We start from the raw sequence: 26,669 nt of genomic DNA, 5'->3' as shown, positions 1-26,669 counted from the left end.
GACCTGGGCCACAGTCAAGAAAAATCGCAAATTGACCAGAGCCAATATTCGAGAATCACTATATGCAGGTTGTTTACCGGCTATGATGGCCATCCACCGGAGATGTTCCTAATTAGATGGCAGTTCAAAGGGAAATACGATATTATTATTCTTTTAGAGTTGCGCTTTGTATCTAGCGCATGAGGAATTCTGCGTATTCGTATCCATAACCAGCCAGGGACTTCAATATGACAACTTCCCCCTGGTTAAATACTCTTGAATAACTTAAATAGAGTCAGCACAAACCTTCTAGCTAGGTGGAAACAGCCCCTGACAGATAATTAAACGCCAAGATGCCCTTTCTCACTGGTCTGGAGTCTCTGGACCCTACCGGAAGCTAGCAGTCGGTGGATCCGATCCGAAGCTCCCTAACAGGAAGGCCGCAGCCAGCATTAAAATACGCGCTTGCAAAGAAGGCGTTATCAAGATCAAGCTATCAGTCATGGAAAAATAAAAATGTGGGGGTTCCGCATAAATGACGGTGAAACATTGTTTCATAAGGACCGGATTATACACCGTTTCTGGCAGTGGCTACTCTACTGGACTGGTGATGGGGAACTACGGAGCACATCATAATGTACATTAAGGGTGCGCTTGGCAGCACATGAAACACTCACCGTCCCAACCTCCCTCTTCAACGTTATTTGCTTGAAGCATGGCATCGGACTCGTCTCTGTACCAGGCCTTGAAGGCGTCTCCGGCTAATTTGTAGTGTTCGTCAAGACAAGGTTTAAAAAGGTGTAGATCCCGGCAGATCTACACAATCTCCATCAGACCCAGAAGCAGTAGCACCGACTTTCATTTTCCCTCCCCAAAATGCGTGGGACTTTCATTCTTTATCTGCTTTCGGCGGCGCTCGGCGCCTCTGCTGGTCTGACCTCTTCTAACCTTCAAACTTATGTCGATGTGCTGGCACTCGACAGTGCTTTCAATCCCATCAAGGAATCCTACTGGACTGGCTATCCTCACCACCGCCGCACTCCTTTCGCGGTGTCTCCTGATGGAAAGTCTGCATACATTGCCTATCTAGATTCTAGCGAGACTGATGTTCATATTCAACAATTGGACCCTACCACCTTCAAGGCTACGGGGACTACTGTTACCGTCCCTGGTGGAAAGGAAGGTAAGATAGACCATGACTCTGATAATCCCAAGTCGAGAAGATATTCTAAATGATTGAGACATTTAGCCGGGGGTCTTGTCGCTCACAATGATGGCTTCGCTCTTCTGACCAACGAAGCCATGCCTTCGGGTACTACCAATGCGCCGCCCAGCGATACCCCCGTTCCTGTCTTGTACCGTTATACTGATGGCAAGCAAACCTGGAAAACCTGGCTGGGAGGACCTGGAGTGCACGCCGCTGACGGCCTCTCCGCTTCCCCGGACCTGAACGGAGACCTCGTCTACTCTGAAAGCGAAGGTCTATACGGCGCCTACTTCGTTGTCACTGATTACACTGGCGATGCCTCCGGTCACTTCGGTGATAGCATCCAGTATGTCACCAATGCCGGAGAGCTGGACACTATCACCGGTGCATCTAGTTCCTGGGGATGCAGCCACAACACCGGTATTGCATTCGAGGCTGCCGATCAAGCTCCGTTCGCCAGTATCTGCGCCGAGGACCAGGGCGCTATCTGGTTGAATACCAAGGGACAAGGCATGATGAATGACGGAGTCAAGATCTCGAATGAGAACACTACCAACGGTGGTTCTGGTGAGCCGATGGGTGGTATGTCTGGTAGCTATAGCGCCTTGGCTCGCTTTGCAGACACCACCAAGTACATCTTCGCCTGGGTATCTCGTGGTGCCATCGATGTGACCGAGAACACATGGATGGGCGACGGCTACACTCACGTCAACAACCGCACTAACGGCCGGAACGTTGCCATCTCCCTGTTCACAGACAAGTACACCAAGGTCGGCGCCCAGGCAACCTCCGTTGTCGGCACCGAAGATGGAGACAGCCAGGTCAACTGGATCACCCAAGGATCTAATGACTGCTCCAACGCTCACGCAGCTACCTTTGGCACCAGCTCAGCCCTGGTCACCTGGGAAGAGATCTCGAACCCGATCTGTGACTACATTGCCATGGGTTGTCGCGGACAGTTTGCGGGCTCTTTCTTCCAGGAGGTGAGCTCGGATGGTAGCAAGGTTGGCGATGCTTTCTCGAGCACTGATGTCTATGTTGCGGGTGATATGGTTACTATGTCGGATGGTCGTATTTGCTGGCCGTATGTCAGCATGGAGTGGGATCTGTCGCAGGCGGTTGGGTTTGGTACTGCTGCGACTTATCAGAAGGTGTCTTTTGCTTGTATGAGCACTGGAGAGTCTACTAACAGCACCACAACTGCTTCTGCGACGACAACTTCTGCCACTTCCACCAAGAACACTGCTACCGCTGAGACTAGTGCCGCCGAGACTACTGCCGCCGAGACTACTGCTGCTGATACCACTGCCGCCATCGTTGAACCCACCGCTACCGCTAAAACCACAACTGTTCCCGCTGAGCAAGCCGTACAAACCGTGACTACCTTCACCACCCAGGCCCGCCAGACCTCCAAACCCAACACGGTCGTGGCCACCCCTAGCAGCGTTGCGAGTGCCCAAGCCATCCCAACTGGTAGTGCGCAGGATACGCTGGACTTTATCCGTGCCGTGTTCAGATTCTTGGTTGGCAGCAACTAAACATCGAGTGGGGCTGATTGTTACTTGTATACTGTGCTTTTCAGATGCTATAGGTTGAATCCTGCTTTGGCTAGCTTCGCTTTTTCTTTGCTTTAAGCCGGGGTTCAAATATCTCATAGCACACAAAGGGTACGAGTAAACAATTCTACAAAAGTATAACATGTCGATGTCACCCTGTAGACTTGATTCCTAGCGCAGGTAGCTTAAGGACAGATTGAGCTCACTGAACAGTGAAGAGCCTGAAATCCCGAGAACCTCCAGCATAATCGACTAAGGATTCTTGCTGACCACCTCCAAGTTCTTGATCTGGTATAGAGTTGCTATCATCAACACATTAGCTTTCGTATTAAATCAAACAAGAGGAGAGAAGGCGAACATACTCCCCGTCGGACCTGGACTTCCACTGCTCCCTTCCATCTGCAAATCAATTATAAGCTCCAATGGCTGCCCAACAAGTCCCTTGGCATATTGAGTAGTAATGAGGGTCCCATCCAGATAAAAGTTGACCTTAACGTCACTCCCATTCTCATCCCGCAATTCCGCAAGAACAGTGTGGAACTCGGTTGGATTGGGATAATTGACATTCAGAGCTTCTACCGCACTAGAGGTATTGAAAGTGTTGAAGCTGATATCTCCAGTACCCTTCCACTCGGCAATATCAACCTCCGGAGGCCAGGAGTTCACACCATTCAACCAGAAAGCAGGCCATGTACCCTTGGCAACTGGGGCGATAAAGTCGGCTGTAAAATCTAGACCGCCGGATTCTGCAACAGTGAAGTGCTGTTTGGCGTACACGGTTCCCGAATCATACGCATAGTCTGAGGCCCCGGTGTATACCGCTTCTAGGGTCAGAGTTCCTGCAGTGTTTATCACTGCGTTAGAGCTGCTCATGATTGCGGCGCCGTTGTGGGTGTCGCCCCATGGGTAGTTGTAGTTGAAGTACTCCGTGAGTGAAGAGGTGGAGTCAAAACATGATTTGGGTATAAGAGTACTGTCGCGTTTGATGATCTGGCTCTCAGGACTTGGTAGTGCCAATGCCAGGCAGGGCAAAGTAGCTAGGACAAGGGACCATGAATGCTTCATGTCTATGGGTAGGTTGTATTTCGTTTGCTTAGATTCTTTTTGCTTGTCTAGTGGTTATCTTTTAGGTATCTACTGCATTTATACTCGACTGTGTGATATTCGGCCTAGCTGTCGGATGCACTTTAAGTGCAGATCGGCCTTGACTTGGATAGCTTCATCTACAAACTGTAACCGATAGAACCTGATGCTCTCGGGAAATGATTTTCCGGGTACGAACGGCTAATAAATCGTTCATTATATCGAAGCTCCGGTACTGATCAGGTTTCACAATCGAAGCGGGGGGATCAACTTTCGATGACCGTCGTAGACGATCCCCGCACGGATTGTATGCCTTGATAGGTGAAGATGAGCACCCCGCCGGAGGACTCCTTCCAGAGGTTACATTTGCTTCACTTTTAATGTTGGGATATTACCCCATTTGTCAAGGGAGTTTCCAGGATCATGTTGCGATGAGAATTTTCGGAGTATTGTGACAGGAGGTACGCAGTCCACCGGGCTATTTCGCACACTCGTCAATCCTCCTGGAGAGTCTTGAAAACGGCGCAGGCATGCTATTGTTACAGTTACCCAGCAATCCGATGATGAGAGGATAAGTACGGCGGCCGATTACGGCCACCGACTAAAAACTTATGAATAGTTACCTACCCGACCGCTCTCGTAATTGCTCTATGCCTTACACTATAGTGCTAAGTATATATATATATATCCGAACGATCGTAGAATCAACGAAACTCGTAGTAGGCCCTCTCTAGTAGCTATAATTATACAAAGAGTCTTATATAAAGGGTCTTATCTTATCTAGTATAGATTTTAGCTAATTAATCTTTATGATTTACTTTTCTAAATAGCTTTATATAGTAGAACGGTAACCTTATAGTAAAATCGAGCTAATTCTTAGTCTAAAATAGGCGTATAGGTAAAAAAAGGCTACCCCAGTACTTAACTTAGCGAAAAGCGCGAGATTAGAGATACTACGAAGCGTATAGTAGCTAGAAGTAGCTGATTTAAGAATTCTACCGGTCTTTCTGCCTTAGAAAATTGGTTTTTTAGTTGGTGGCCGTTATTGGCCGCCGTAGGATGAGTTCGGATCTTCCATTCTTTTTGCAAAGACTGTCACATGGGGAAATATGCAAGAGCTCCATGACGGTGCTACTGGCTTCAGTCTTCTCCTCGCCTATTCGTTCAGTCTACTGGGACTTGATTGAGGATCTTACGCTTTTTATTGATGGACCTATCTAACTTTGAACAGGCAGATTGCCCGTTTTTAATCGCTATTTTCAGCCACCAGCTCATCCTCCATCATCTCCAGTTCATCTTCAAGCATTGTAACCGCAAATTCTCCGATCACTTCCTGGATTGGACCGTGCAGAAGTCGCTGGCGAGACGTCTCAGGCTGGATTTCCTGGAGAGCTTCGAGGTAATCGGTTAGCGGACCATAGTCCACAACATCACCCCAGTTTCCTCGATCAACTCCATATTCATGTAGGAACATTTGCAAAGACTCGAGTCCATCCTGCAATAGCCATTGCTCAAGCACCTGCTGATCACCAGCCAAGGCGCGTACTCGACCACCAGGCGGAGCATTCTCGGCCTCATCTTGCGGAGTATCCTCAGCATCCGATCCATCATCACCCCCTGGAAGCCCGGGGAAGCGAATGCCACCGCCGTTTTGCAATTGATCCAAAAGGTCGCGAAGCCATTGAGGCCGTCCTGCTTCCGGAACTCGTGCAAGATAGGATGGTGTTGGATCGGCCTGCTGACGGAAAGCTTCTGACTCATAGGGTGGAAGAGGATCTGAAGCAGACATCCGACCAGACACGAAGCGGGTGGGAAGATGGGTTGTGACTTTGGGAATGTCGGATAGGACCACGTGGCGGGCAATATCCAACGTAATCTCTGGTGCCTCAATAGCCTGTTGATCGTTGGACAGGGTATCGGCAACCTCGACAATGAGAGAAACAGCCTCCGGCGTATTCCAAAGGTCTTTCGCTCGCGAGATGTAAAGTTCGGTAAGAAGTTCGTGAGATCCAGTCGGAGGCATCTGGCCCCAGATCTGTTTGGGGATGTGTTGAAGGTCCAACTCTTGAGCAAGTCGGTTGAAAATCCACGGGTAACGGGACATGGCATGATGAAGCTGTTGGCGGGACTCCTGGGGCTTGTTCAACCGGAGATAGGCCATGACAAGCGAGCATTGGATGTTTGGAAGGTCAGCCCAATCACGACTGAACCGTGTCTGGGTACACAAGTCCACAAATTGAGCATACTCTCGGCCACGTAGAGCAAGATGATCGATCAAAAGCTTCATACAGTAAGGATCTGAGTCATTCAAGCTTAGAAGTAGCTTGGCCCATTCGTAGGCGGTTCTCCAAGTCCCCTTCATACCCAGGTTTGCTATGTACCTCCAGCCAACCAGCCACAACTCACGGTTCCCCATGTGTAAGAAGTCTAGCCTGGCTTGACCTTCTCTTAGTCGGGTGTTGAATGATGAGTGCGCGGAGCGCCCAATATTGAACAGTGCTCTCTCCAAGAGGTCAGCAGAGACCGCATGATCACTCTGGTGTTTGGCAATCTCAGAGACCTGAAGGAGAGTCGAGATGTGGTAAGGGTTGTATTGAAGGTGGTGAATCAGGCGTTGTGGGTCCATCGACTCAACACAGAGCTCAAACTGTCTCTGTACGTCCTGATAGCCCGCGTTGTGAACGATTCGGTACAGGGTGACGCCTGACGCGAGCTTCTCCTCGAGCTCCATGCCGAGTCCTCCACTTGGTGCTCGAGGCCACTCGTCCTTGCCTTGCATCAAAATATTCCGCCGAAGTGTCACGCCCGCTAAGCTCTGCCCTCTGCTGGCCGGACTGTATCGTCCCGTCAAGGCTTGGCCAAGGTCTACCGTCTCACGATTGCGATCCCGCCGACGGCCGGTACCTGCATCAGCCGGCTGGTCAAAGTTTTCCAAAACCACATTGCCAAACAGCCGTTTCATCTCATTTGTCGCATTCAAGAATTTGGGATCGACCGCCAGCAGTTCGTCGGTGGTCTTGGGGAACGAGGCATCCTCAGTGTTTGTCGTGGTAGCCGCACCCCCACCAGCTGGCAGTTGACCTTCCGTGGCAAGATCCTTCAAAGCTCGATCGATTTCATCCAGTTCAGCATCAGATTGATTAGCTTCTGGCTCATTTACCACCGCCGCCTTAGCCTTCTTCTTCTTCTTCTTCTTCTTTTTCTTGCTGGCACTCTTAGCCTCAGCCGGCGCGAGCTCAGGCTCCGGTTGCTGAATCACTGGTTCCTGAATATTCTCCTCTGATCCCGCATCATCTTCGTCGTCGTCGTCGTCGTCGTCGTCGCCATCGCCGCCGGCATTGAGAAGATCGAAGGCGTTAAACTTCGGCTTCGTGGGGCGTGGAGGCTCCTCGTCGCTAGATGCATCTTCATTTTCTTGTTGTTGCTGCAGCTCCAGCTCGCGCAGCTTCTGCAACTTCCGGATCGCACGAGAAGACATCTAGAGGTCTCGCGCCACGCGCCACAAACGATTGAAAGAGCACCAGTCTGTCGCGGGCAAGAACAACGACAAGTAAAGATGCCGCGGGGAATGACGAAAGGGGACCCGATGAGGCTTAGCGTGGTTCTTGCCGTATGTCCACGTGACCCCTTATCTGACGGTCAAGAACCGCGCGCATTCCCCAGTTCCCTTGTGTCCTTCATTCGATCTCTCGGAGTCGTCTTGAAAGGGAGCTCCCAATATCGTCCCGTTTCACAGGGACATAATCTATTTGCTCGATTCTCCGCAGAATCAATGCGTCGGGCGGCTGTTCAAGCGTTCCGTACTGCTCGGCGTGCTCCAGTATGGAAGGTCACCACTAAACGGCCGTGCTCGCTCACTTACACCCACAACTCGGTCCGAGGCCTACGGTCATATTCGGGAGGCCGACGCCCGTCATTAGCTCCAGCGGCCCTTCAGTCCTCCATGCATCTTCGCAGGTTCTCCCTTGCCGTTATTTCAACCGTTGTTGCTTCCGGAGCCTGGTATGCTTATCGAGCGGACGGCACCGCGCAGTCACTAGCAACGCAGGTTCGAGGATTCGCCGCGAGCGCAATAACCTCTGCTCACGCCGAGGATCCATCAGAGTCGACCCGTCGCGCGCTCTTAGTGAGCAACGATCAATTCTATACTGCAACGCTTTCCGGAGACCAGCCGTTATCGAAGAACACAGACGATTCGGACCGACGTGTCCTGGAGATGTTGACACCGGAACAAGCCACGGAGAAGCTGCGCAAGAATGAGGAGTCATACTTGGTGAACAGAGGCAAGGGTGTTGTGCGATACGACATTGTTCAGGTGCCTAGCAACTCCCCTATTGAAGACGACCATGCCGAGAAGATTGTCGAGGTGTCATCATCGACGGCGGCCAGTACGAACGGAGAGCCAAACAGTGATTGGATGTTCTGGGCAGTGTTTGATGGTCATTCGTGAGGAGACCTCCGGAGGTTGCAAATCGATATGGCTTTTGGCTAATTTTAAAATAGGGGCTGGACCACATCCGCCAAGTTGCGAAATGTACTGATCTCCTACGTTGCGCGAGAACTCAATGCTACCTACAAGGCTGCTGCGGCCGACCCCTCGGTTCTTGTGCCATCGTCCGAGGCAATTGATCAGGCAATCAAACAAGGATTTGTTCGTCTGGACAATGACATTGTGCACGAGAGTGTGGACAAGGTACTGAAATCCAAGTCGCGCCGTATGGCTGCTGAGCTCCTTGCACCTGCGCTCTCGGGATCTTGTGCTCTCCTAAGCTTCTACGATTCGCAATCTAAGGATCTCAAGGTCGCCGTTGCCGGTGACTCTCGCGCTGTTCTCGGCCGCCGCGGTCCCAATGGAAAGTGGACCGCCACTGCCCTATCTGAAGATCTTACTGGCGGTACCCCTTCTGAAGTCAAGCGCCTTCAAGAGGAGCATCCCGGCGAGCCTTATGTTACCCGGAATGGTCGCATCCTGGGTGGTCTCGAGCCGAGCCGTGCTTTCGGCGATGCTTTTTACAAGTGGAGCAGGGAAGTCCAAGATAAGATCAAACAGCAGTTTTTCGGCCGCACACCTCACCCCCTCTTGAAGACTCCCCCATATGTCACTGCTGAGCCCGTTATCACTACCACTAAGATTGACCCATCTCAAGGCGATTTTATCGTCATGGCCACTGATGGTCTCTGGGAGATGCTGAGCAATGAGGAAGTAGTTGGCTTGGTTGGTCAATGGTTGGAGCAACAGCAGTCTGGCAGCGGTGGATCTAAGGCTTGGCTGCAAAGCTGGTTCAGTTTCGACAGCCAAAAGCAGTTGCCCGTGGAGCCAGCCAAGGATCAATCTACTGAGGGCCAGCGCCGTCCCATCCGCCAACAGCAATATGATATCTCTGGTGCAGCCAGCCGATTTGTTGTTGAGGACAAGAATGCCGCTACTCACCTCGTCCGTAACGCCATGGGTGGAAAGGACAAGGACATGGTTTGTGCTTTGTTGACTCTACCTGCCCCATACTCTCGCCGATATCGGTATGTATCGTCTACACTCGTTAATCCTCAACGGTATGCTAACCGCTTGCTTTTGCATTTTAGGGACGATGTCACCGTTGAGGTTATCTTCTTCGGCCAAGGTCCTGACACCCGTACTGGTACAGTTGAGATCAACAAGGAAGCCAGCGCTTCGGAAGAGCCCCCCAAAGCGAAGTTGTAAGCTGGCTGGGTCTGACTTTGTCACTGTGCCTCCCAGAATAGGGGCGTGGGATACGGTGGCTTGGTACTTTACCGTTCTTTTCTCGAATGATTTTTCTCAAATACTCGTCCAGCACTTCACGGATCTGGGAGCGAAGGGAGCGAAGGCCCAACCTTAAGGGTTGTTGATTTACTGCAATTCTCGAATATTACCAGTGATTGGGTGGTTTTGTGCCTCTACGGGATTATCATCTGACATCTGTACAGATCTCTGCTATCTATCATGCGCAATATAACGATTGACCCGCAAGCTGCGGGGGAATTCTAAGAGATAAGATCCAACTCAAGTGGCGTAGCCTAATAGTTCAGAATCTACGTAGCAAGACGTGGTAGTTTAAAGTGAGCCTGTCCGTGTGGTGCGCGAGGAAGAACCGCACACAACGATAAGGAGGGAAAAGAACAAGCCGGAATATCGTGGACGTAGACAAATATCCTGATTGGGTATGGGTATACACCGTCAAAAGATTGATGATTTGGAGAATCTATTTTCTTCGTTGGTTTTTGATTGTCTTTAATTGTACAGGTTTGATGATATGGAGTATATAGTACAAGAGCCCCCGTGCATTGCGTGGCTATTCTGTGCCCGTAAAATGACAAGGGCCTGCAAGGAGCGAGAATGCTTGGAAGATAGCACGAGCGGTGAACTTCTCTTGAAGCCCGATTCGGCCCACTGAGCGTCCGTTTCGTGGTTTCGAATTCGAGGTAGCCGAGGCTACGAGATTTATTGCAGTGGGGGAATCATGATTCCGCTGGGGTCAATGCGTGTCTCAGGTCTGGGCCATCGGATGAGAATATTAGAGTATTCTTTTCCAGCCGGTTCACATTTGCTGTTTCTTGAGTTCCCTCAGCGCAGTTTCATATGGAACGGATCCGAAGCTTCAGGATTGTCGTAATCGACATAGCGTCTGGAGGACACTGGGATTGGCGGCTTCATGAACATCTTCTTCTCCAAAATGTAGGTCTGCAGCGTGGCAATACTAGAGCTACTGATCCAGTAGATCAAAAGAGCGACTGGCATCTCATAGAGATATGCGGACACGCCCACGTTCAGCGCCAGAATCTGGATTAAGAGACGTATACCGTTGAAAGAAGCGGCCCGGTACATCTCCATCTTTGGCATATCGGCCAGTTCAGCGCGCGATGTTGCTTTCCAGCCGGCCTGGACATTCAGAAGAATGGAAGCCGCGAGGACTGCCGGCAAGATACCGGTCGAGTCACCCGCAAGTAGATTGGGGAACCATAGTGCACCCTCATTAGCGAAGGTGGGTTCCACTACTAGATGGAGAGAGTTGACGGCGGCATCGGTGGCTTCCCGATCACCCTCTATCAATGAGAGTAGCCATGGCACCAGGCCGTTCTTATTCCCGGACATTCCACGGATACTCTCCATGAGCATGATCCAGACTGGCAATTGCAGAACGGGCGCAAAGCGGGCCGTGGCCGAGATACCCCATCGCTTGTGTACAAACTTGATCTTATCGTGGTATTCTCTGTCGATTTCCATACGGGGCTGCTTAGAGAGCGGGCCTCCGCCCAGCTGCTTCTTCCTTGAATCGGCCCAGTTTGCCCAGGCCTGCTTGAGGGGTAAGATGTCTCGTCCGCGTCGTGCATGGACTCTGGTGTACATTTGTAAGGGCAAGCCGACTAGTGTTCGCACCAAAAGGGCCGTGAGCGGGATTGAGGCCACCCATGGCAGGCCGGTGATATTGTGTACGCCATGGATGAGCCCGGCGGAGGCATCGAGAGCTTCATTGATCCACGGAGCTGGTTTGGTCGGGTGGAAGTGTCGGAGCTGCGAGCGTGCCGCCAGCGGCAGGGCCCTGTGGGGGGCGCGCAATACCCTGGAACGAACCGAGTTCATGACCGACCGGGAGGGCACGAGGGGATAATCACCAGCGTGAGAATTCCTGTTTTCTCCAACTCGCAGATCAGGTCAAAAGATCATCGAAGAGCTCCGAGCGGAGGAATGGCCGACTCGGGGAAATTCAGGTCCACTGGAGCCTGTATCATGTGACGCGTATTGTAAGTTACGTTCCACGTCAACTGATCGAACGGCGGGCACAGGCGGGGCCCTGGTGTTGACTGGCATCCCGAACAAGTCATCTCCTTCTCCTTCTTCTCTCACCATCCCTCTTAACCTCCCCCGGACACCCCATTCGAATCGCGGGTACTATGCGTGGATCCTGGTGAAAATCCGACGCAACCATGGCCATCCTGACCACCGCCATTCTCGTGCTCTTGATCGCCGCGACGACCGCCTTCCTGCTCCCTCAGCTTATAGGCAGCGTGGTAGGGCTGGTTCTGCGCGGCGCGGGGTGGCTGATCCGCCGACGCACTCGATCTCGGCGTGAATATGTGATCGCGCGGGCGCGATCAGATGAAGAGGAACTATTAAAGACGCTGCGCGCAAAGAACTTGACACACTCACTGGCGCGGAGCTCGGCCGAGGATGAGGATTGGGAAAAGGTGGATGATACTGCTGGATCTGGTGGAGTGAAGACGTCCAGCAGCAGTGACAGCGGTGTCGGTGACGGAGCAAAGAGACCGGATGACTGGAATGGAATTATCGGATTCTTCCATCCATTCTGGTAGGGCTAGCTTTCGATTTACTTTTGTTGTTTCGTGGAAATTGATCACTGACTTGGTGATTTTATAGTAATGCTGGTGGCGGTGGAGAGCGTGTACTCTGGGAAGCAGTGCGCGCAACACAGAAACGCTGGCCCAAGGCGATATGCGCTATCTACACCGGCGACCATGAAGTCAACAAAGCGACCATGTTGGAGCGAGTCGAGAACAGATTCAACATTCATTTGCATGCTCCGACAGTGGTGCTCCTGTACTTGACCACCCGCAAATACGTCGTCGCCAGCTCTTACTCACACATGACGCTGCTGTTGCAGTCGTTGGGATCGCTGGTTGTCGCATACGACGCCTTTACACTCCTGGTGCCGGACGTATTCATTGATACCATGGGCTATGCCTTTACGTTGGCACTATGCAAATGGCTCTTCCCTACCGTGCCAACTGGCGCTTACGTGCACTACCCGACTATTTCCACGGATATGCTCGCATCTCTCGACGACCAAAGCGGGATCCAAGGTTTGAATGCAGGAGCAGGCAAGGGGCTCAAGGGAACCGTTAAGCGACGCTACTGGCAACTGTTCGCCCAACTGTATGGCTGGGTCGGCCGCCACGTCGACGTGGTCATGTGCAATTCCTCTTGGACTGCAGCCCACATCCGCAAACTCTGGGGCACTGGCAAGGATAAAGCCGGCAACGATGCGACCACCGCTGGCAAGGGTACACCCTCCTCACCAGCCGTCGTGTTCCCTCCCACGGCAGTCTCAGAGCTAGAATCCAGCATCACCGTGGACGCCGAGAGTGAGAGGACCCGCCACCCGACACTGCTCTACATCGCACAATTCCGCCCAGAGAAGAACCACCCGCTCGTCCTCCGTTCGTTCGCGCGGTTCCTGCAAGAGCGTGCCCGCAACGCAGCATACGCCGACCAACCGCAACCGCGACTGGTACTAATCGGATCCGTCCGCCACGCCAGCCCGGACGAAACCCACATCTACAACCTCCGCCTGCTCGCACACGAGCTGCGCATCCGCGACCAAACCACTTTCCTCTGCGACGCAAGCTGGCCCGCCGTACTATCGCACCTCGGCACAGCCTCCGTCGGCGTAAACGCCATGTGGAACGAGCACTTTGGCATCTGCGTCGTCGAGTACCAAGCCGCGGGCCTGATCTGCGTGACGCACGACTCCGGCGGTCCCCGTGAGGACATCGTCGTGGACCTCGGCGACGGAGCGACTGGATTCCGCGCCGAGACGGAGGAGCAATTCGCGGCTGCCTTTGAGGCGGCGCTTGCACTGCCGGAGTCGGAGAAGGTTGCTATGCGTTTGCGGGCGAGACGGTCAGCGCAGAGGTTTACGGAGGAAGAGTTCTCGCGGAAGTGGCTGGGACAGGTGCAGAAGTTGGTTGAGGCTTCGCGGTAGAGTTGAGTAGAATATTTCTCTCATTTTGATATAGATGAAATAATCAGATCTTGCGTTGATGATGTGATGTGTATAGGTGTTTTGATTAGTGTCTGTCACTCCCTGGAAATAGGTACATCCTTGAATAATAACCGGATCTTCTAATAGACCAAACTGAAGGCACGGGGTATACTCGAGATCACATGATGTTCTGCAACCCTTATTTATGGACTGCGATCAATTCGGTTCTACTATAATCTGGCGCAGAGCCAGCTTTGTCAACACATGATGATGTATAATCTGAATTCAGAATGGTGTATAACTCCTAAATTGAGGTATCTCCAACAAGACCCAAGAAGAGTGATAAACACAAGAACTAACAAAGGTGGACGGGTATGAGGCATCATGCATCACATGGGCAGAACAAATGCACCGAGATGACCATGATAAGAAGAACAAAAGATCAGGGGATGTGAAGGTGGGTTGATGCCAATGCTGAATCACCATCATCGTCAGGGGAAGGCCATTATGCCCAAACGAATGCTAGTATATATGTTGAATGCAGGCAAGCAGAAACGCGTAAATAGATCAGAACCCCCCTTACTTCTGGCCATGGCCAAGAAAATCAAAATCAAAACCAAATCAGCCAATCTCCCACCGTGTATCAGAACGCCAGGAACCCCTTCTCTATAAGGGATAAGCCGGGGAATAAAGAATGAGAAAGGAGGAATCCAAGTAGGACCAAAAAATATCAAGGTTCGCACAATGCAAGGTAATACAGATCTTCTGAAAAACCATTGCTTTTCCTATTCCAATATCACAAGAAAACGCGAGGGGTATAAACGAGTGAAGGCAGCATCGCGTCATCATCAGTATCCAGGATCCCCTGGATTCATCCCAAGCATCTGACCTCCGTACATGGTGCCCTGGTTATTTCCATATCCACCACTTATGCCCGACACACTGCTAATGCCGGACTCGTCGTCGTCAAAGCCGAATTCGCCTCCAGAGCTGGCGTCGAAGCTACTCCGGCCACCGATGTCACTGGGGTCATCGCCCGCTGCGGCGAGCTGGTCCCATTGCAGCGTTTGCAGTGCTGGGTATTGCGCAAGCAGAGCTGCAGGAAGAACGAAGTTACCCGAAGTTTGGCCGTCCATGCCTGGAACGCCGGGCATGACGAGTGGCTGAGGGACGGGTTGCAGGTGGCCGGCAGGTTGCTGCTGCTGCTGTTGGTGTTCGGCCAAGATGCGATCACGTTCCTGAGACTCTTCGTCGAGTAGCGGCTTGATGCAGACACGGCCCGCCTCGGATCTGAAATGGCGGCCGAGGGCATCTGCACGCGCGAATCGACGGCCGCAGCCCCAGTGGCCGCTCCGGGCAAGGTCACCGCGGCAGACGAATTTCTTTTCGCCAGAGTGCAGGCCCTCGTGGCGCTTGCGGTCGTGTTGACGAGCGAAGGCTTTGCCGCAGACTGTACAGACAAATGGTCGTTCGTCGGTGTGGGTGCGGAGATGCGAGCGCAGGTTGTATGCTCGAGTGAACCGCTTAGGGCATAGAGTGCACTGGAAAGTGGCAGGGTGTTTCTGGACGCGCTTCGAGTCACCGGGAGCTGCACCAGGGCGTCCGGGGTCAGCCAGATCTAGAATGTAATTGCGACTCTCGATGGATGATGTCGAAAGACGTCTATTAGACCTTGACGGAGACACGTCACGGGAGCCAGGATTGCTACGCGAGTGAGGCGATAGTGATCGGGGGGAAGTAGGGGCAAGGGGTTCGAGACTGGTTGTTGAAGTCGCGGGGGATCTTTGACGAGAAGCAGGGTGTGCGTAAGGATCTGACTTGCTGCGTACACGGGGTCCTGGTAGAGATATGAGCACCGAGAAAAAAAATCAATACACGAGGTTGGAAAGCTCACTCATTGCGGGGGGACTCAAGGAGTCCAGATCAGCCACTGGCTTGGGTGGGCCGAAGCTTGGGCCGAAGCTTGGGCTTCGAGATGGGGGAGCAAATTCCACGTTAATCGATGGAGGCGCCATCTGGGAGGCTTGACCAATGTCGCCTGCGGGGTGCGATCCCATCATATCATCACCAGGCATTTCATACATATCTATCGGCGCAGGTGGGAACTGGTTGCTAGCCGAGGTATACTGGATACTAGGAACCATATCAGTGCCCTGTTGGGGCATGAGTCGCGGCGAAATATATGGGCTGTGGGCGGGGCTGAAGCCCTGCTGGTGCTGCTCTGACAGCGTAAACTGCTCAATGCCGAGAGCATTATCGTATAGAGCCGGATCATTCTGTGGAGCAAGGGATGGCGAAGTGTTGTTTTCAATAGCATCGTAATCATGCTGAGCCAAGTAGGGTGAGTGATTGGCCGACGAGACCTCTGAGACCTCTGACGGCGCTCTGCGATGGCTCTGGAAGGCGCTATTGTTTATCATAGACGGCCAATCCTGGCTCGACTGCGCACTGAGATAGGCGGCCGTAGCTGGATCCAACGAGGTATGCCGCGAATGCTGCGGAGTATAGTATGCTCCGGGAGTTCCCCCCGGAGGTGACATGGGCCCGGGGGATGACTGCTGTGGGTCTTGCGACGGTGGGCGTGAGGATGCAGAGGGATTGGAGATAGGGCTAATGAGATCAGCTGGATTGACCGCTTGGTGCATGGCCTGCTGGTGCTGGTGCATTTGTGGATCCAGCATCAGCGACGAATCATACTCGGATGCACTAGCACTGTGAGGGCTATGGTTCTGGTACGCTGAGAAATCCAGCTCCCCGGTGCTTGAATTGAGCAGATTGGAGAAATTCTCGGTGAGTTGTCCCGTTTGCAAGCCCGACACTCCTGGGTCTAGCTGTTCCACCATGTTCGGGTCAAACGATTGCGAGATCGCGATGTTGGTTGTATTCGGCGTTGGTGGGAAAGGCTGACTAGATGGAGGGGCCAAGCTCTGAGGCGGAAGCCCCGAGAGGTAATTCGCCGAGTAACCGTAAGATTCGGTGCCGCTGATGCTGGGGTCGGCATTGGAATTATCAAATGGCGGATTTGTCCCATATGCGGCTGACATGGAGGGGCCCAGGGCTAGACCCGCGGTTGGGTCGTGATATTGTTGTTGGGCGTGGGGTGATGGGCTCACGCTGCGACGCTTAATCTCTGCGGAGACGGGACCCGGGCCCTGGGTATGATCGTGGGATGCCATGGTGGTGGGGAGAATTCGCGATAACCGGCTCTATACCGCTGGAGGGTTATAAGGTGGGACAGGCGAGAGCGCGACACAGGGCGGCCGCGAGCGCCAAACCGGAGGGATCAGGGTGATTGGACGAGCGGCAGGAGGCTAACAGCTGAGACGGATAAAGTCGGTGGGGGATATAATAGCATTCACAGTGACGAGACCGGCGTGCGCAAAGAAGCATTCGCCAGGGTCAACGAGACAGCAACATCATCTAAAGACGAAGACGAAGTTGAAGGTGAAAGTGGTGGTGGTGGTGATGATGGAGGGACCCGATAAATGGCGACCGCACGTGTGCAAGGCGGTCTGCAAGAAGCAGACGGTATTTTTGAAAAAGTCACTTTTCCTTTTCGCGACGTGTTCGATGGCCCACCGGAGTAACTACACTTTCCGGACCAGGGCAAGGTCCCAGCCAAAAAAAAAAAAAAGGAGTCAAGATTTGGCCCCTGGGCATCGTGTGTCTCATACCGTATGGAGCATACAGAATGAACCCATACTGGGTCACTTACTCCAGGACTTTCTGGACTAGTCCCACATCGTGTCCACTACGATAACAGATAGGCACAAGAGCCCCCCCCTCTTTTGGGGGGGGGGGGGGGGGTTCGTTCCAGGCATTTCTCGCCATCACCTTTTCGATGCTATGGTGATGGTTATTTTGTTTTGGTGACACTCTTCCGTCCTTTGGTATGCCAGGGTCAGCCATCACTGCAGAAAGGCGATACCCTCGCACCGAGAACAGTCGCATCTACCAATCGTTCCCTTGTTTTCTGGTGGAGCATAGGACGGTCCGGCTAACGCAGCGGGGGACTTTAGCTTATGTTTGCACAGCCACGCAGCTGAGTCTCATCCACGGTCCGCGCTTCCAGTTGGTCTCTCTGCTTTAACCACTTCCAGGACTCGGACCTGGTGGATGACTGATTCGTTGCCGTTAGGGCAAGGCAGACTTTCTCGAGCCACTCTGCCTTACGTGACGTATATACTCCGTACTTGGTACATATCTAGTTAGAGCAGGGTCCATACTTCGTAGTGCAGTTTCCGGGGTTCTATGTTGACGCCTGATAGCTTAACTAAAGAACTAAGAACCAAGCCGCCAACTCCAAAAATATCCGAATGGTTAAAGTTATTTTCAACTCAGGAATGCTGCTGCCTCTGAACTGTAACTGTAATCCTACATTCCAGGGGTTTATTTCAAATTCACAATTGAAGAGACATATTCAATTCGGTCGGGTAGACCGGGCAGTACATACTCTTGGCCCATTGACTTGGGGGTCAAACTCGTTGAAACTACCATCTCTTAATAATATCTCACATTCAGACTGCTCAGCAGGATCCCACATTCCCATCCCTCCAACTAAACAGTCCCCAGCGTCGCCAGACTCGCCCGTTCCTCATCATTGGTATAACTGAACAACAGATTATCCGCACAACTGCTGCCCAACCCGGCATTGTCCAGCCACGCCGGCTCCCAGTAATAGATACCCAATCCACCCGAAACACCCTCAACCACCGCCGCCAAATCATTCAAAAACGTCTCCTGTCCCGCAACAGAGAACGGAATAGACGACAGATCCGACGGGAACGCGTATTCGGGACTCGGGCACGAATACGGCCAATTCGTCTCGACGACTAACACGTCCTTCGCGTACGTCGAGTGCAGATTAGTCAAACTCGTCTTCAATGACGCGAGGGTCGCGCTAGAGTCGTAGAAGGGGTAATAGGAGACGCCGATGTAGTCAAAGTCTGTCGAGACAAAGGTCGAGCCGCTGTCCAGCACGGTGTTGTAAAAGTATTCTTGCTCGGACCAGGACCAGCCGTTGTCAAGGTGGATCATGATCTTGGGGGTTGTGGAGAGACTGGAGTCCTTGACGCCCCAGGCGCCGGAGTGCAGGAGCTCGCCGATGTTGTAATAGCTGCTTGTCTCGCCGAGGGGCCAGAGGAGACCGCTGCGGATTTCGTTGCCGATCGAGACGATGTCGACGGTGAGTCCGTTCTCTGCGAATGTGTCGCACACTTCTTTGGTGTAGTTGTATAGTTGCCAGGTAAGCGTGTCGATATCGGTCGTCGACCAGCCAGAGGGCGTCGCCTATCCAGTAGACCATGATATTAGCCAGCGTATTCCATCAATCCAAGAAGCAACTTCTCTAAATCATAATAACAGCCAGGTAGTGACCATACCTGATGACCCGGATCCGCCCATGTATCACTCAAATGCAGGTCCAAATACGTCGTCATCCCCTGCGCCTGCACCCTCTTCGCCAACTCGATATTATAATCCAGATCGTACGACCCACCACTCGGATTCACCCACACACGCTGCCGCACAGAATTAATCCCCGCATCCGCCAGTATCACCTCCAACGCCTGCGTCGTCCCAGCCAGATTCTTATACGAGATGCCCGCATCTTCCTCCACAATCAGAGACGAGATATCCGCGCCGCGGATAGATAACTCCGCCAACGCAGGTGCCAGCAGCTGAGCGGCGAGCAGGAGAGCTGTTGAGAGCAGCATGGCGTGGCCAATGGGAGTATCCTGGCTTGGGTGATAAGGAGAAGCCGGGATGGCTATAGTCGTATCAGGTTCAGATTCTCGGGTAGCCAAAAGGAAGGAAGGAAGAGTTATAGTCTATATAGATCTTTCTCTCCTCTCTTCTACAAGCTCAAATCTCGGACAACCCTCGATCCGGAAACGTGGGACCGACGGGAGAATTACCGCGAATATACACTCTGCCCGCCGCGAAATTGCGCATTTTGGGATCAAACAGGCTACGCGATGGGGGGAATTTGTCCGAAGAAAATGGCCTGCTTGGGTTTAGCACGCGGGGTGAAACACCCGGTGTGATGGGATGAAAGGTGGGGAATCCTTGACATTGCTGAAGAGACTGGTTGATGCGGGGTGGAGTCGTCAGCGAGTCTTAATCTGATCGGAGGAATACTTTATTTGACGGGTGTGGCACGGGCGATGGCGTTTGCTTGTGTTGGATGGGGGGTTTGATGCTATTGATGGGTGATGTCGTGTGGGAATGGATCAAAGTTAATTTTTTACGATACAAGATGGATGACATGCCAGGTGGAATACTTGAATTGAATACTATGTTTGAAGTAAGGAATTGTCTAGGAGTACTTGCTTAATCCGAGGCAGAGGTTCGGGCTAGTCTACTTGCGACGATCTCTCTTCACACCCACGCTGGACCATCATTATTGGTGGAAGAAGAGTCAAGACAGTTGACCAGGGAATCTAAAGAACTGACGTATTCATCAGGGGTAACCCCGATATAAGGCCGTACCCCACCGGAGCAAACTTGGAAGCACCTGCTTCAAGAAGAACATACAAGCTAGACCAAGAAGAACATACAAGCTAGACCAGGTCCTAGTCCATATACTAGATCCGCATACTCCACTCCGCATTACAAAGAGACAAGCACATACAGCCACAATATTCCAAAAAAAGGGAGGGAAAGGATTGTCTTTCCCATTATTTCATTTCATCACGTATCATTGCAACGGGCAAACAAAAGCCCCTTGCCAATTCCAGCCCAACCGAGCAATCTTGTATCATGCAGACATTCACATCCTCACACAGAAATTCAATAACTGTGGAAGCATTTTGACAGATCCTCACCCAGACAACATTACATACAGGTAAGACGGTAAAGAAGAGAAGAAAGAACAAGAAAAGGCCTGCGAAGGCCTCCCGCTGTGAGATGGCCCCTGCAGACATATTAGAAGAAAGGGGAAGCACGCAGCCGATGCGGGGACCGGTTGCCGCTTGTAGCGTACAAGCGGGGGGCGGGTGAGGTATGGGAGGAAAGGCAGGATCAAAGCCACTGCCGGCGAGAAGTGTATATGTACAAGACATGTAGAATGTATGCCAAAAAAAAAAATTCTAGAATGTCAAAGCTTCCAGAAATGACACAGTGGTGAACGAATTGGGAAGAGCAAAACAGAGGGTGATGTACAACGACCTCGCAGTATACAGGAAGTGTCGAAGCGGAGGGGGGTCGTAGATTGGAAATTGGTGGGTAGTAAGGAGTGCTACCATCAAGAACCAACAGCAGGCTTTGCCACGGGCTTAGGCGCAGGCTTCTTCTTGCCGATCACGAGGCCTTCGTCTTCAGACTCGGTCTCATCCTCATCGTCGCAGTAGTACCTCGACTCATCTTCCTCTGGCCGCGGGGAGTCTAGCCGGCGGGGTTTGACGGTTTCCCCCGTTCGGAGAATGGACGGGACTTGGCTCGAGTCGTCTGCATCCTTATCCCTGAATCCGAGGTACAACCCATCGCCAGAGAGAGATGAGGCGCCTGATATCACAGAGGGAATGCTCGGATGAGACGCGCTCTGAGACATGCCGCTGGTAAAGTCATCGGCTGACGAAGAGGAGATAGTGGCTGCAGACGGCGTCGAGTTGGTAAGCCCCCTGTTCGGAGCCTCGGTGGAGCACACTGGTTCAGGGGCGGGGACGTGAGCGGGGACTGTGGTGGGGAGCGCGAGCGATTCGGTTGAGTACATGGCGTAGTCAACGCGATTAGCAAGAGCGTGAGTCTCGTCTGCCCCGGTGTCGATGTCGCTTCGCCGACGGCGGAGCAGAGCATCCCTGGTGAGGTGGAAAGACTCCGCGGAAGACTTGCCGATGAGCTGTTGGGAGCGGTTCCGTCGGTGGGCGGATATGGAGCCTGCGCCTTCAATCGGTGAAGGGACTTGAGAATGCCACAGTCCCGTTGTCCGCACTTGACCGATCGCAGAGGCATTGCTCAAAGCGAGACTCGGTTCGGAATGGCGCTCTGCATCCAGAGATGCCAGGGAAGCTGAATCGCCAGATAGCGAGCCACGTCTGCTACGGCTAGCAGTGAAGACACGCCGACTGGCGCCGGTGAAGAGACTCCCGAAATTCGTCGTTCCCAGGGCTTCAATGATAGAAGGCGTGCCTGTTCGCGAGCGAGAGGTGTTAGGCTCGGCGGTAGACTGCTTGACAGTCTTGGTCGATTCGGCAGTAGACATGGATGATTTAGCGCGACGAGGTGGACCTGGTCGGGTTGGCATAGTTGGAGCAAGGGCAGTCGGCTTCAGTTCGGGAATGGGCGCGGCATCGAAATAAGAGGCCGAAGGCGCACCCGACTCCACCGGGCTGGCTGTAACGCTCTGGGCAAGAGGGTGCTCTCCATGGGTGGCAAGCTTGGAAGTTCGGAAGATTTCTTCATCACCACGGAGACTTGATCGACGGCTGTCACGCGACGTCTTTCCGAATGTACTAGTGCTCGAAATAGATGACAATGTGTCGGATGAGTTGTTTGAGCTGCGCTTGCGACCTTCCTTGTCCTTGGACCGGCCAGAGAACCACTTCGCGACGTTGGAGCGCACACGCTGGATGAAAGGTACCTTGCTGACGGCACTGGTGACTTCCTCGTTGGAAACCTCGATCCTCTTGCCCTTGCTCTGGTACCCGGGGTCGGTCTCTTCAACCCACGCCTGAGGGTTGGGCAAACCATACAAGGTCCAGGGGTGATGTTTGATCTCTTTCAGTGTGATTCGCTTGATCGGGTCCTTGGTCAAAAGGCGTCGGATCAAGTCATAGAGTTCGTCATCAATCTCTTCGTAAACAAGCTCATCGACGCCGCGGTAGTTCCGTTGGCTGGAAATGGAGTCATTGTCGTCCATCACGGGCATGAGACGCTTTCGTGGGACAAAGACCTCCTTCTTCACAATGGTTTGGAACATGCTGTACTCGTCGTCGGAGAGGAACGGGAGACGACCAAAGATCATTCCGTAAAGCGTGACTCCCAGGGACCACACATCAATAGCGCCGGTGATCTTGGGCACCGACCCAATGTCGTCCACAAATTCGTCACCGGTATAGCAGAGTTCGGGGGCGTAGAATGCAGGTGTCCCTACAGTCTTGGACAGCTCTCGAGCATCATCCAGTTCCGCAGCATCAGTCTCGGTGACCTGCTCCTCTTCCTCATCACGCATGGGTCGTCCTAGGTAAGAGACGCCAAAGTCGGAGATTTTGACACGATGACTGCCGGTAACTAAAAGGTTGGCCGGCTTGATATCACGGTGGATAATACCCTGGTAGTGGAGATACTCCAGGCCAAGCACAGAGTCGCGGAACGCACTGCGAGCCTCAGCAATAGTCAAACAAGGGACATATGACATGTCATCTGTATCTGCAGACCACTCCGGTTCAGACGGAGCGTATCCAAAGCTGCTGGATGCGGTGCTGAAGCGTCGCTCGAAGGGATAATCCATATAGGCACCGTACATGCTGCCTTCAATCGCAGCCAGGGCATCTTGGGCAGAAGACTGACTGGGAGAACTCTCATCCACAAGCGCGGTAGATCGGTTGGATCGGGTAGAAGTCCGCCGCACCGTGAGGCAGAGTCCGTCTCCTTCTTCCTCATCTGATGACTCTGCACCGTGTTCCAGACTCCATGCGGGAATGGGGCCTTGTTGAGCGTCGGCGGCCTGCGCTTCGATGCGCTCTCGTGCCTTTTCACGTTGCCGACGAAGGTGCTGCGCCGTCCGGATGAACTGATGGCTTTCTTCCAAGAAGGCCGGGGTGTCGGGGACTCCGTTCTTCTCACGGTCAAGTCGAAGCTTGTCGACGTGGATGATCTCTCGGAGCCCCTTCTTCCGCCAAACGATTTCACCGTTCTCAACATACTCCAACACGATGTAAACCTTTTGCCGGTTTGGGTCGTCGATGACTTCCAGCAAACTCACCACATTGGGATGCCGCGCCTTCTTGAGAATAGCCACCTCCTTCTTCACCTTGTCTTCCGGGTTGCCCAGTTTGCCTAACCGACGACGCTTCGAGTAACGCTGGACGATCTTGATGGCCACCTTCTGCTTAGTTGTCACATGCTGACCCAGTTTGACCTTCCCGTGTTCACCCCGTCCCAGCTCTTCTAGAATCTCATATTGGTTGATGAGCTTGTTGCCCGTCTTCGAGTCACGATCCACCTCGGCGGTGTGGGTTTCCTTGGGCGGTTGCAAGTGTGAGGGATGGAGATAGGGGCTGCTGATCAAGCCTTCGTCGTCAGAGCCCAGTGGTGTCGAGCGTGGACTCCTCATCGAGAAAAGTCCGGGGCTCGACACGGGAGTGTTGCCCGCGGTGCGCGAGACACGAGGGAATCGATGGAACGTCTCCACGGCCGGTGGGGTCGAGTAAGAGCTCCGTGAGCGCAGATGTGGGGGCAGCCCCCAGGTGGGATGGACTTGTGACTGGAGGGAGGCATATGACTGATCGGGGTAGACGGGATATTCAGGCTGCAGGTCCGAATGCCGAGACGACCGTCGAGAAGTTCGTCCAATATTGGCCAGTTGTGTGCGGGCATCGACCACGGTATCCTCGTTCAGCGCCTGTAACGAGCTCGAGGAGGAACGGGTCGAGGGGGTCCGCGACGAGGTATACACGTGGGGGAACGCTTGCCGTAGGGTTGCTTGGGCTTCGGACAGGTCGGCGGCGGTGAATGGTAGGGGCGCTTGTTTAGTCGTCGTGCGAGCATCGTGTTTGTCGTTTGCTGGTGCAGGTGCGGGCACTCGTTCTTGTGTTTGTGATTGCAACGCCTCGTCCGATCGGCAGGAATCCTGCTTGGAGTCTTCCACGCTAGCATTTCGAGTCGACGGCTGGTCGGTATGATCCTGACCAGCCGTGGAAGATCGGCGCTCCGTTGTGTTCATCTTCCTTCCTTTTCTTATATGTGGTTTTGCTTTTCTTTCCCAGAAAAAGAAAAGGTTCAGGTGTGCGGGCCAAGTTTGCCGAAATTACAGTTGAGCATGGTCCTCACGATTTTTATCGAGTAACGGGTGGAAGAGGAGATTCGTTCACGGAGAGTTGACACAAGGCTTAGAAAGCACGCACGAATGGACCAGCATTACTTTTCAGCGCAAGGCGAGAGGATATGGTGGAAGGAAAGGCAGTGGATGGTCGCTGGCACCCGTGTGTACCGGACAACGGGCCGCTCAAGGGAGGGGGAGTTTGAGTCGTCGAACGAGTCGAAGGGATCGAAGACGATCAAGGTAGACCTGCTACCGCACGAGGGAGTCGGGTGTTCCCACACACGTGGGGAATGGTAGGAGGTGTTCCAAAGGAGTGCGATCGAGGGATGATGCTATAAATATAGGTGGGACGTTAGGGATGGTTTAGGAGGACTCGCTCGGTAGGGAGGGGGGAAAAGAGAAATAGAGCGAGATCGGAGAGATCGGAGGTAGGCGAACTATTTCAGAAGGAATGTGCCAACTGAACGGCACCGTCACGGAAGAATGGCCGTTCTGAAGGAGAGAGAGAAGGAAGGTAGAGTCGAAGTAGGAAGGGGGGGGGTTGGTGGAAGAAAGGGAGGTTGGGTTGGAGTTGGGTTGAGGAGGAGGAGGTGGTGGTGGTGGATCGGGAGTTTAGTTTAGGTGCAGTCCCCAGCACTGACTCTTTCCAGTGTGGTCCACAGTATGACTGACGGGGCTCCCAGTACGTAGACAGAGAGAGCGCGAGCGATGATCGGACACAAAAGGGGAAAGCACAATAGGGAAAATGGACAACCGATGCAATCTTACCTTGAACATGCACGTCCACATCCACTAGGACTACAATTCTGTTCTGCAGGGGAGAGTCCAGGATGGCCAGGATAGTGAATGGTTATACGGCGCAGTCCTATTTAATTGGAGCCAGAATTCAGGGATCTGCTCGGATGTCGTATACGTAGTCTGTCACTCTTTTCCTGTGGTTTTACGGGTTTACGGTTTTACAGTTTTACAGTTTTACAGTGAGATCCGACCGGAGCCAACTACGGCCAATACGGAGACATTACCAAAGATTACCAAAGATTACCGAAGATTCCCAAAAATGACCGTCAGAACCAGACCCGGACCACTTTGAGCCTTTCGACTCTTTTGAGACTTCGGGCCCGACTCCACTTGCTCTGCGTCGTCTACTTCGGCCGACACTCCGATGGCCCGTGTGTCCTTGCGATCGGCCCTGATGGCTGATGCCACTCACGCAACAGCAGGGGTAAAAAAAAAGAGACGCGTCGGTTTGATCTGCTTCAGTGGCTGTCTCCCAGTGGCGATTTCTGCCCAGCGCCAAGTCTCGAGTCCCAAGTTCCCACCCCCAAAAAGACCCAAGTTCCCCCCAAGATTTGGCAGATTACGTCGAGGACTTGGGGCTCGATATACCGGGAAGGGTGAATAACATCCAAAACTCCCCTCATGAGGTCCTCGATTTCCACCCGTGAATCAGTGCATTCTGGGCGGCTGGTCCATCAATGCTGGGACCCTTGCCCTTTGCCCGAATCTTTTTCCATATGGCTTCATACTGGTCCCAACCAGCAGCCTAATCAGGCTAACGGCATGGTCAGAGAGGGGGAGAGAGAGGCCCAGAGTCCAGACACGATGTAGCCATCATTTATCATCCCTGTGGCTTGCTTCTACGGAGTGATATGGCCGGGTCGTCCCCCCGGCCACATCGCCAGGACCGTGGTTGCCACAGCTGCGAAGTCAATCCTTAATTCAGCGACAATCCTGTTTCGCCTGGGGATGATCCGCTCAGGTGCCCATTTCGGCCACAGGCAGCGCCCACGGTGATCAGGACTTAAGTTCCTCCAGAAATTATGACTACGTTTCCACCCGTAACTACTTAGGAGTGACTACTATGGTCATGATGCCTCTTCCCTCTTTGGGACTTGGGAGGGGGCCGCGCGATCGTGCAGGGCCACCCAATCTGGACCATTATTTGCCCCCCAGCCGCGATCGAGCCTACGGGCACCCTTTGCCTCAACCAATTGCCCTCAGCTGAGCCGCGATGACCTTTTTCAGCTCAGGCAGGAAACGTGAAACTGAGTTCTGCCCACCCAAGCCGTTGGGAAAGAGAAGCGAAAGTCTGTTCTTTGTAGCTCGCAAGGCGCCCCCCTTCCCCC

At 53.0% G+C, this 26,669-nt stretch overlaps 9 protein-coding genes across 9 annotated transcripts; 3 read left to right on the top strand and 6 right to left on the bottom strand.

Moving 5' to 3' along the window:
- Positions 1-855: 855 nt before the first annotated feature.
- N7458_007838 (uncharacterized protein) lies at positions 856-2,724 on the top strand (the record flags this gene model as incomplete). The annotated part of the gene is made up of 2 exons (XM_056911220.1): positions 856-1,162; positions 1,229-2,724. The coding sequence occupies 2 exons, from the start codon at positions 856-858 to the stop codon at positions 2,722-2,724; spliced, it is 1,803 nt and encodes a 600-aa protein (XP_056764046.1).
- Positions 2,725-3,075: 351 nt separating this feature from the next.
- Positions 3,076-3,807, bottom strand: N7458_007837 (uncharacterized protein; the record flags this gene model as incomplete). Its single annotated transcript, XM_056911219.1, has 1 exon — positions 3,076-3,807. One exon carries the CDS (start codon positions 3,805-3,807, stop codon positions 3,076-3,078), a length of 732 nt encoding a protein of 243 aa, XP_056764045.1.
- A 1,264-nt stretch (positions 3,808-5,071) lies between these two features.
- N7458_007836 (transcriptional repressor TCF25 family protein) lies at positions 5,072-7,303 on the bottom strand (the record flags this gene model as incomplete). Its single annotated transcript, XM_056911218.1, has 1 exon — positions 5,072-7,303. One exon carries the CDS (start codon positions 7,301-7,303, stop codon positions 5,072-5,074), a length of 2,232 nt encoding a protein of 743 aa, XP_056764044.1.
- Positions 7,304-7,597: 294 nt separating this feature from the next.
- ptcF (type 2C protein phosphatase ptcF) lies at positions 7,598-9,523 on the top strand (the record flags this gene model as incomplete). The annotated part of the gene is made up of 3 exons (XM_056911217.1): positions 7,598-8,271; positions 8,329-9,342; positions 9,406-9,523. The coding sequence occupies 3 exons, from the start codon at positions 7,598-7,600 to the stop codon at positions 9,521-9,523; spliced, it is 1,806 nt and encodes a 601-aa protein (XP_056764043.1).
- An 882-nt stretch (positions 9,524-10,405) lies between these two features.
- On the bottom strand, positions 10,406-11,422 carry N7458_007834 (putative mitochondrial export translocase Oxa2; the record flags this gene model as incomplete). The annotated part of the gene is made up of 1 exon (XM_056911216.1): positions 10,406-11,422. One exon carries the CDS (start codon positions 11,420-11,422, stop codon positions 10,406-10,408), a length of 1,017 nt encoding a protein of 338 aa, XP_056764042.1.
- A 344-nt stretch (positions 11,423-11,766) lies between these two features.
- On the top strand, positions 11,767-13,562 carry N7458_007833 (alpha-1,2-mannosyltransferase ALG11; the record flags this gene model as incomplete). The annotated part of the gene is made up of 2 exons (XM_056911215.1): positions 11,767-12,149; positions 12,218-13,562. 2 exons carry the CDS (start codon positions 11,767-11,769, stop codon positions 13,560-13,562), a joined length of 1,728 nt encoding a protein of 575 aa, XP_056764041.1.
- Positions 13,563-14,410: 848 nt separating this feature from the next.
- crzA (putative C2H2 transcription factor Crz1) lies at positions 14,411-16,738 on the bottom strand (the record flags this gene model as incomplete). Its single annotated transcript, XM_056911214.1, has 2 exons — positions 14,411-15,399; positions 15,457-16,738. 2 exons carry the CDS (start codon positions 16,736-16,738, stop codon positions 14,411-14,413), a joined length of 2,271 nt encoding a protein of 756 aa, XP_056764040.1.
- Positions 16,739-18,119: 1,381 nt separating this feature from the next.
- On the bottom strand, positions 18,120-19,276 carry N7458_007831 (arabinogalactan endo-1,4-beta-galactosidase; the record flags this gene model as incomplete). The annotated part of the gene is made up of 2 exons (XM_056911213.1): positions 18,120-18,851; positions 18,944-19,276. 2 exons carry the CDS (start codon positions 19,274-19,276, stop codon positions 18,120-18,122), a joined length of 1,065 nt encoding a protein of 354 aa, XP_056764039.1.
- Positions 19,277-20,805: 1,529 nt separating this feature from the next.
- On the bottom strand, positions 20,806-24,444 carry N7458_007830 (putative serine/threonine protein kinase; the record flags this gene model as incomplete). Its single annotated transcript, XM_056911212.1, has 1 exon — positions 20,806-24,444. The coding sequence occupies one exon, from the start codon at positions 24,442-24,444 to the stop codon at positions 20,806-20,808; it is 3,639 nt and encodes a 1,212-aa protein (XP_056764038.1).
- Between the last annotated feature and the right edge of the window lie 2,225 nt (positions 24,445-26,669).

The sequence above is a fragment of the Penicillium daleae genome (assembly GCF_028827525.1).
Source record: "Penicillium daleae strain IBT 16125 chromosome Unknown utg000007l_segment0_segment0, whole genome shotgun sequence".
Taxonomy (NCBI): Eukaryota; Fungi; Ascomycota; class Eurotiomycetes; order Eurotiales; family Aspergillaceae; genus Penicillium; species Penicillium daleae.
Note: the sequence above shows the minus strand (reverse complement) of the source record. Positions and strands in the feature narration are given on the sequence as shown.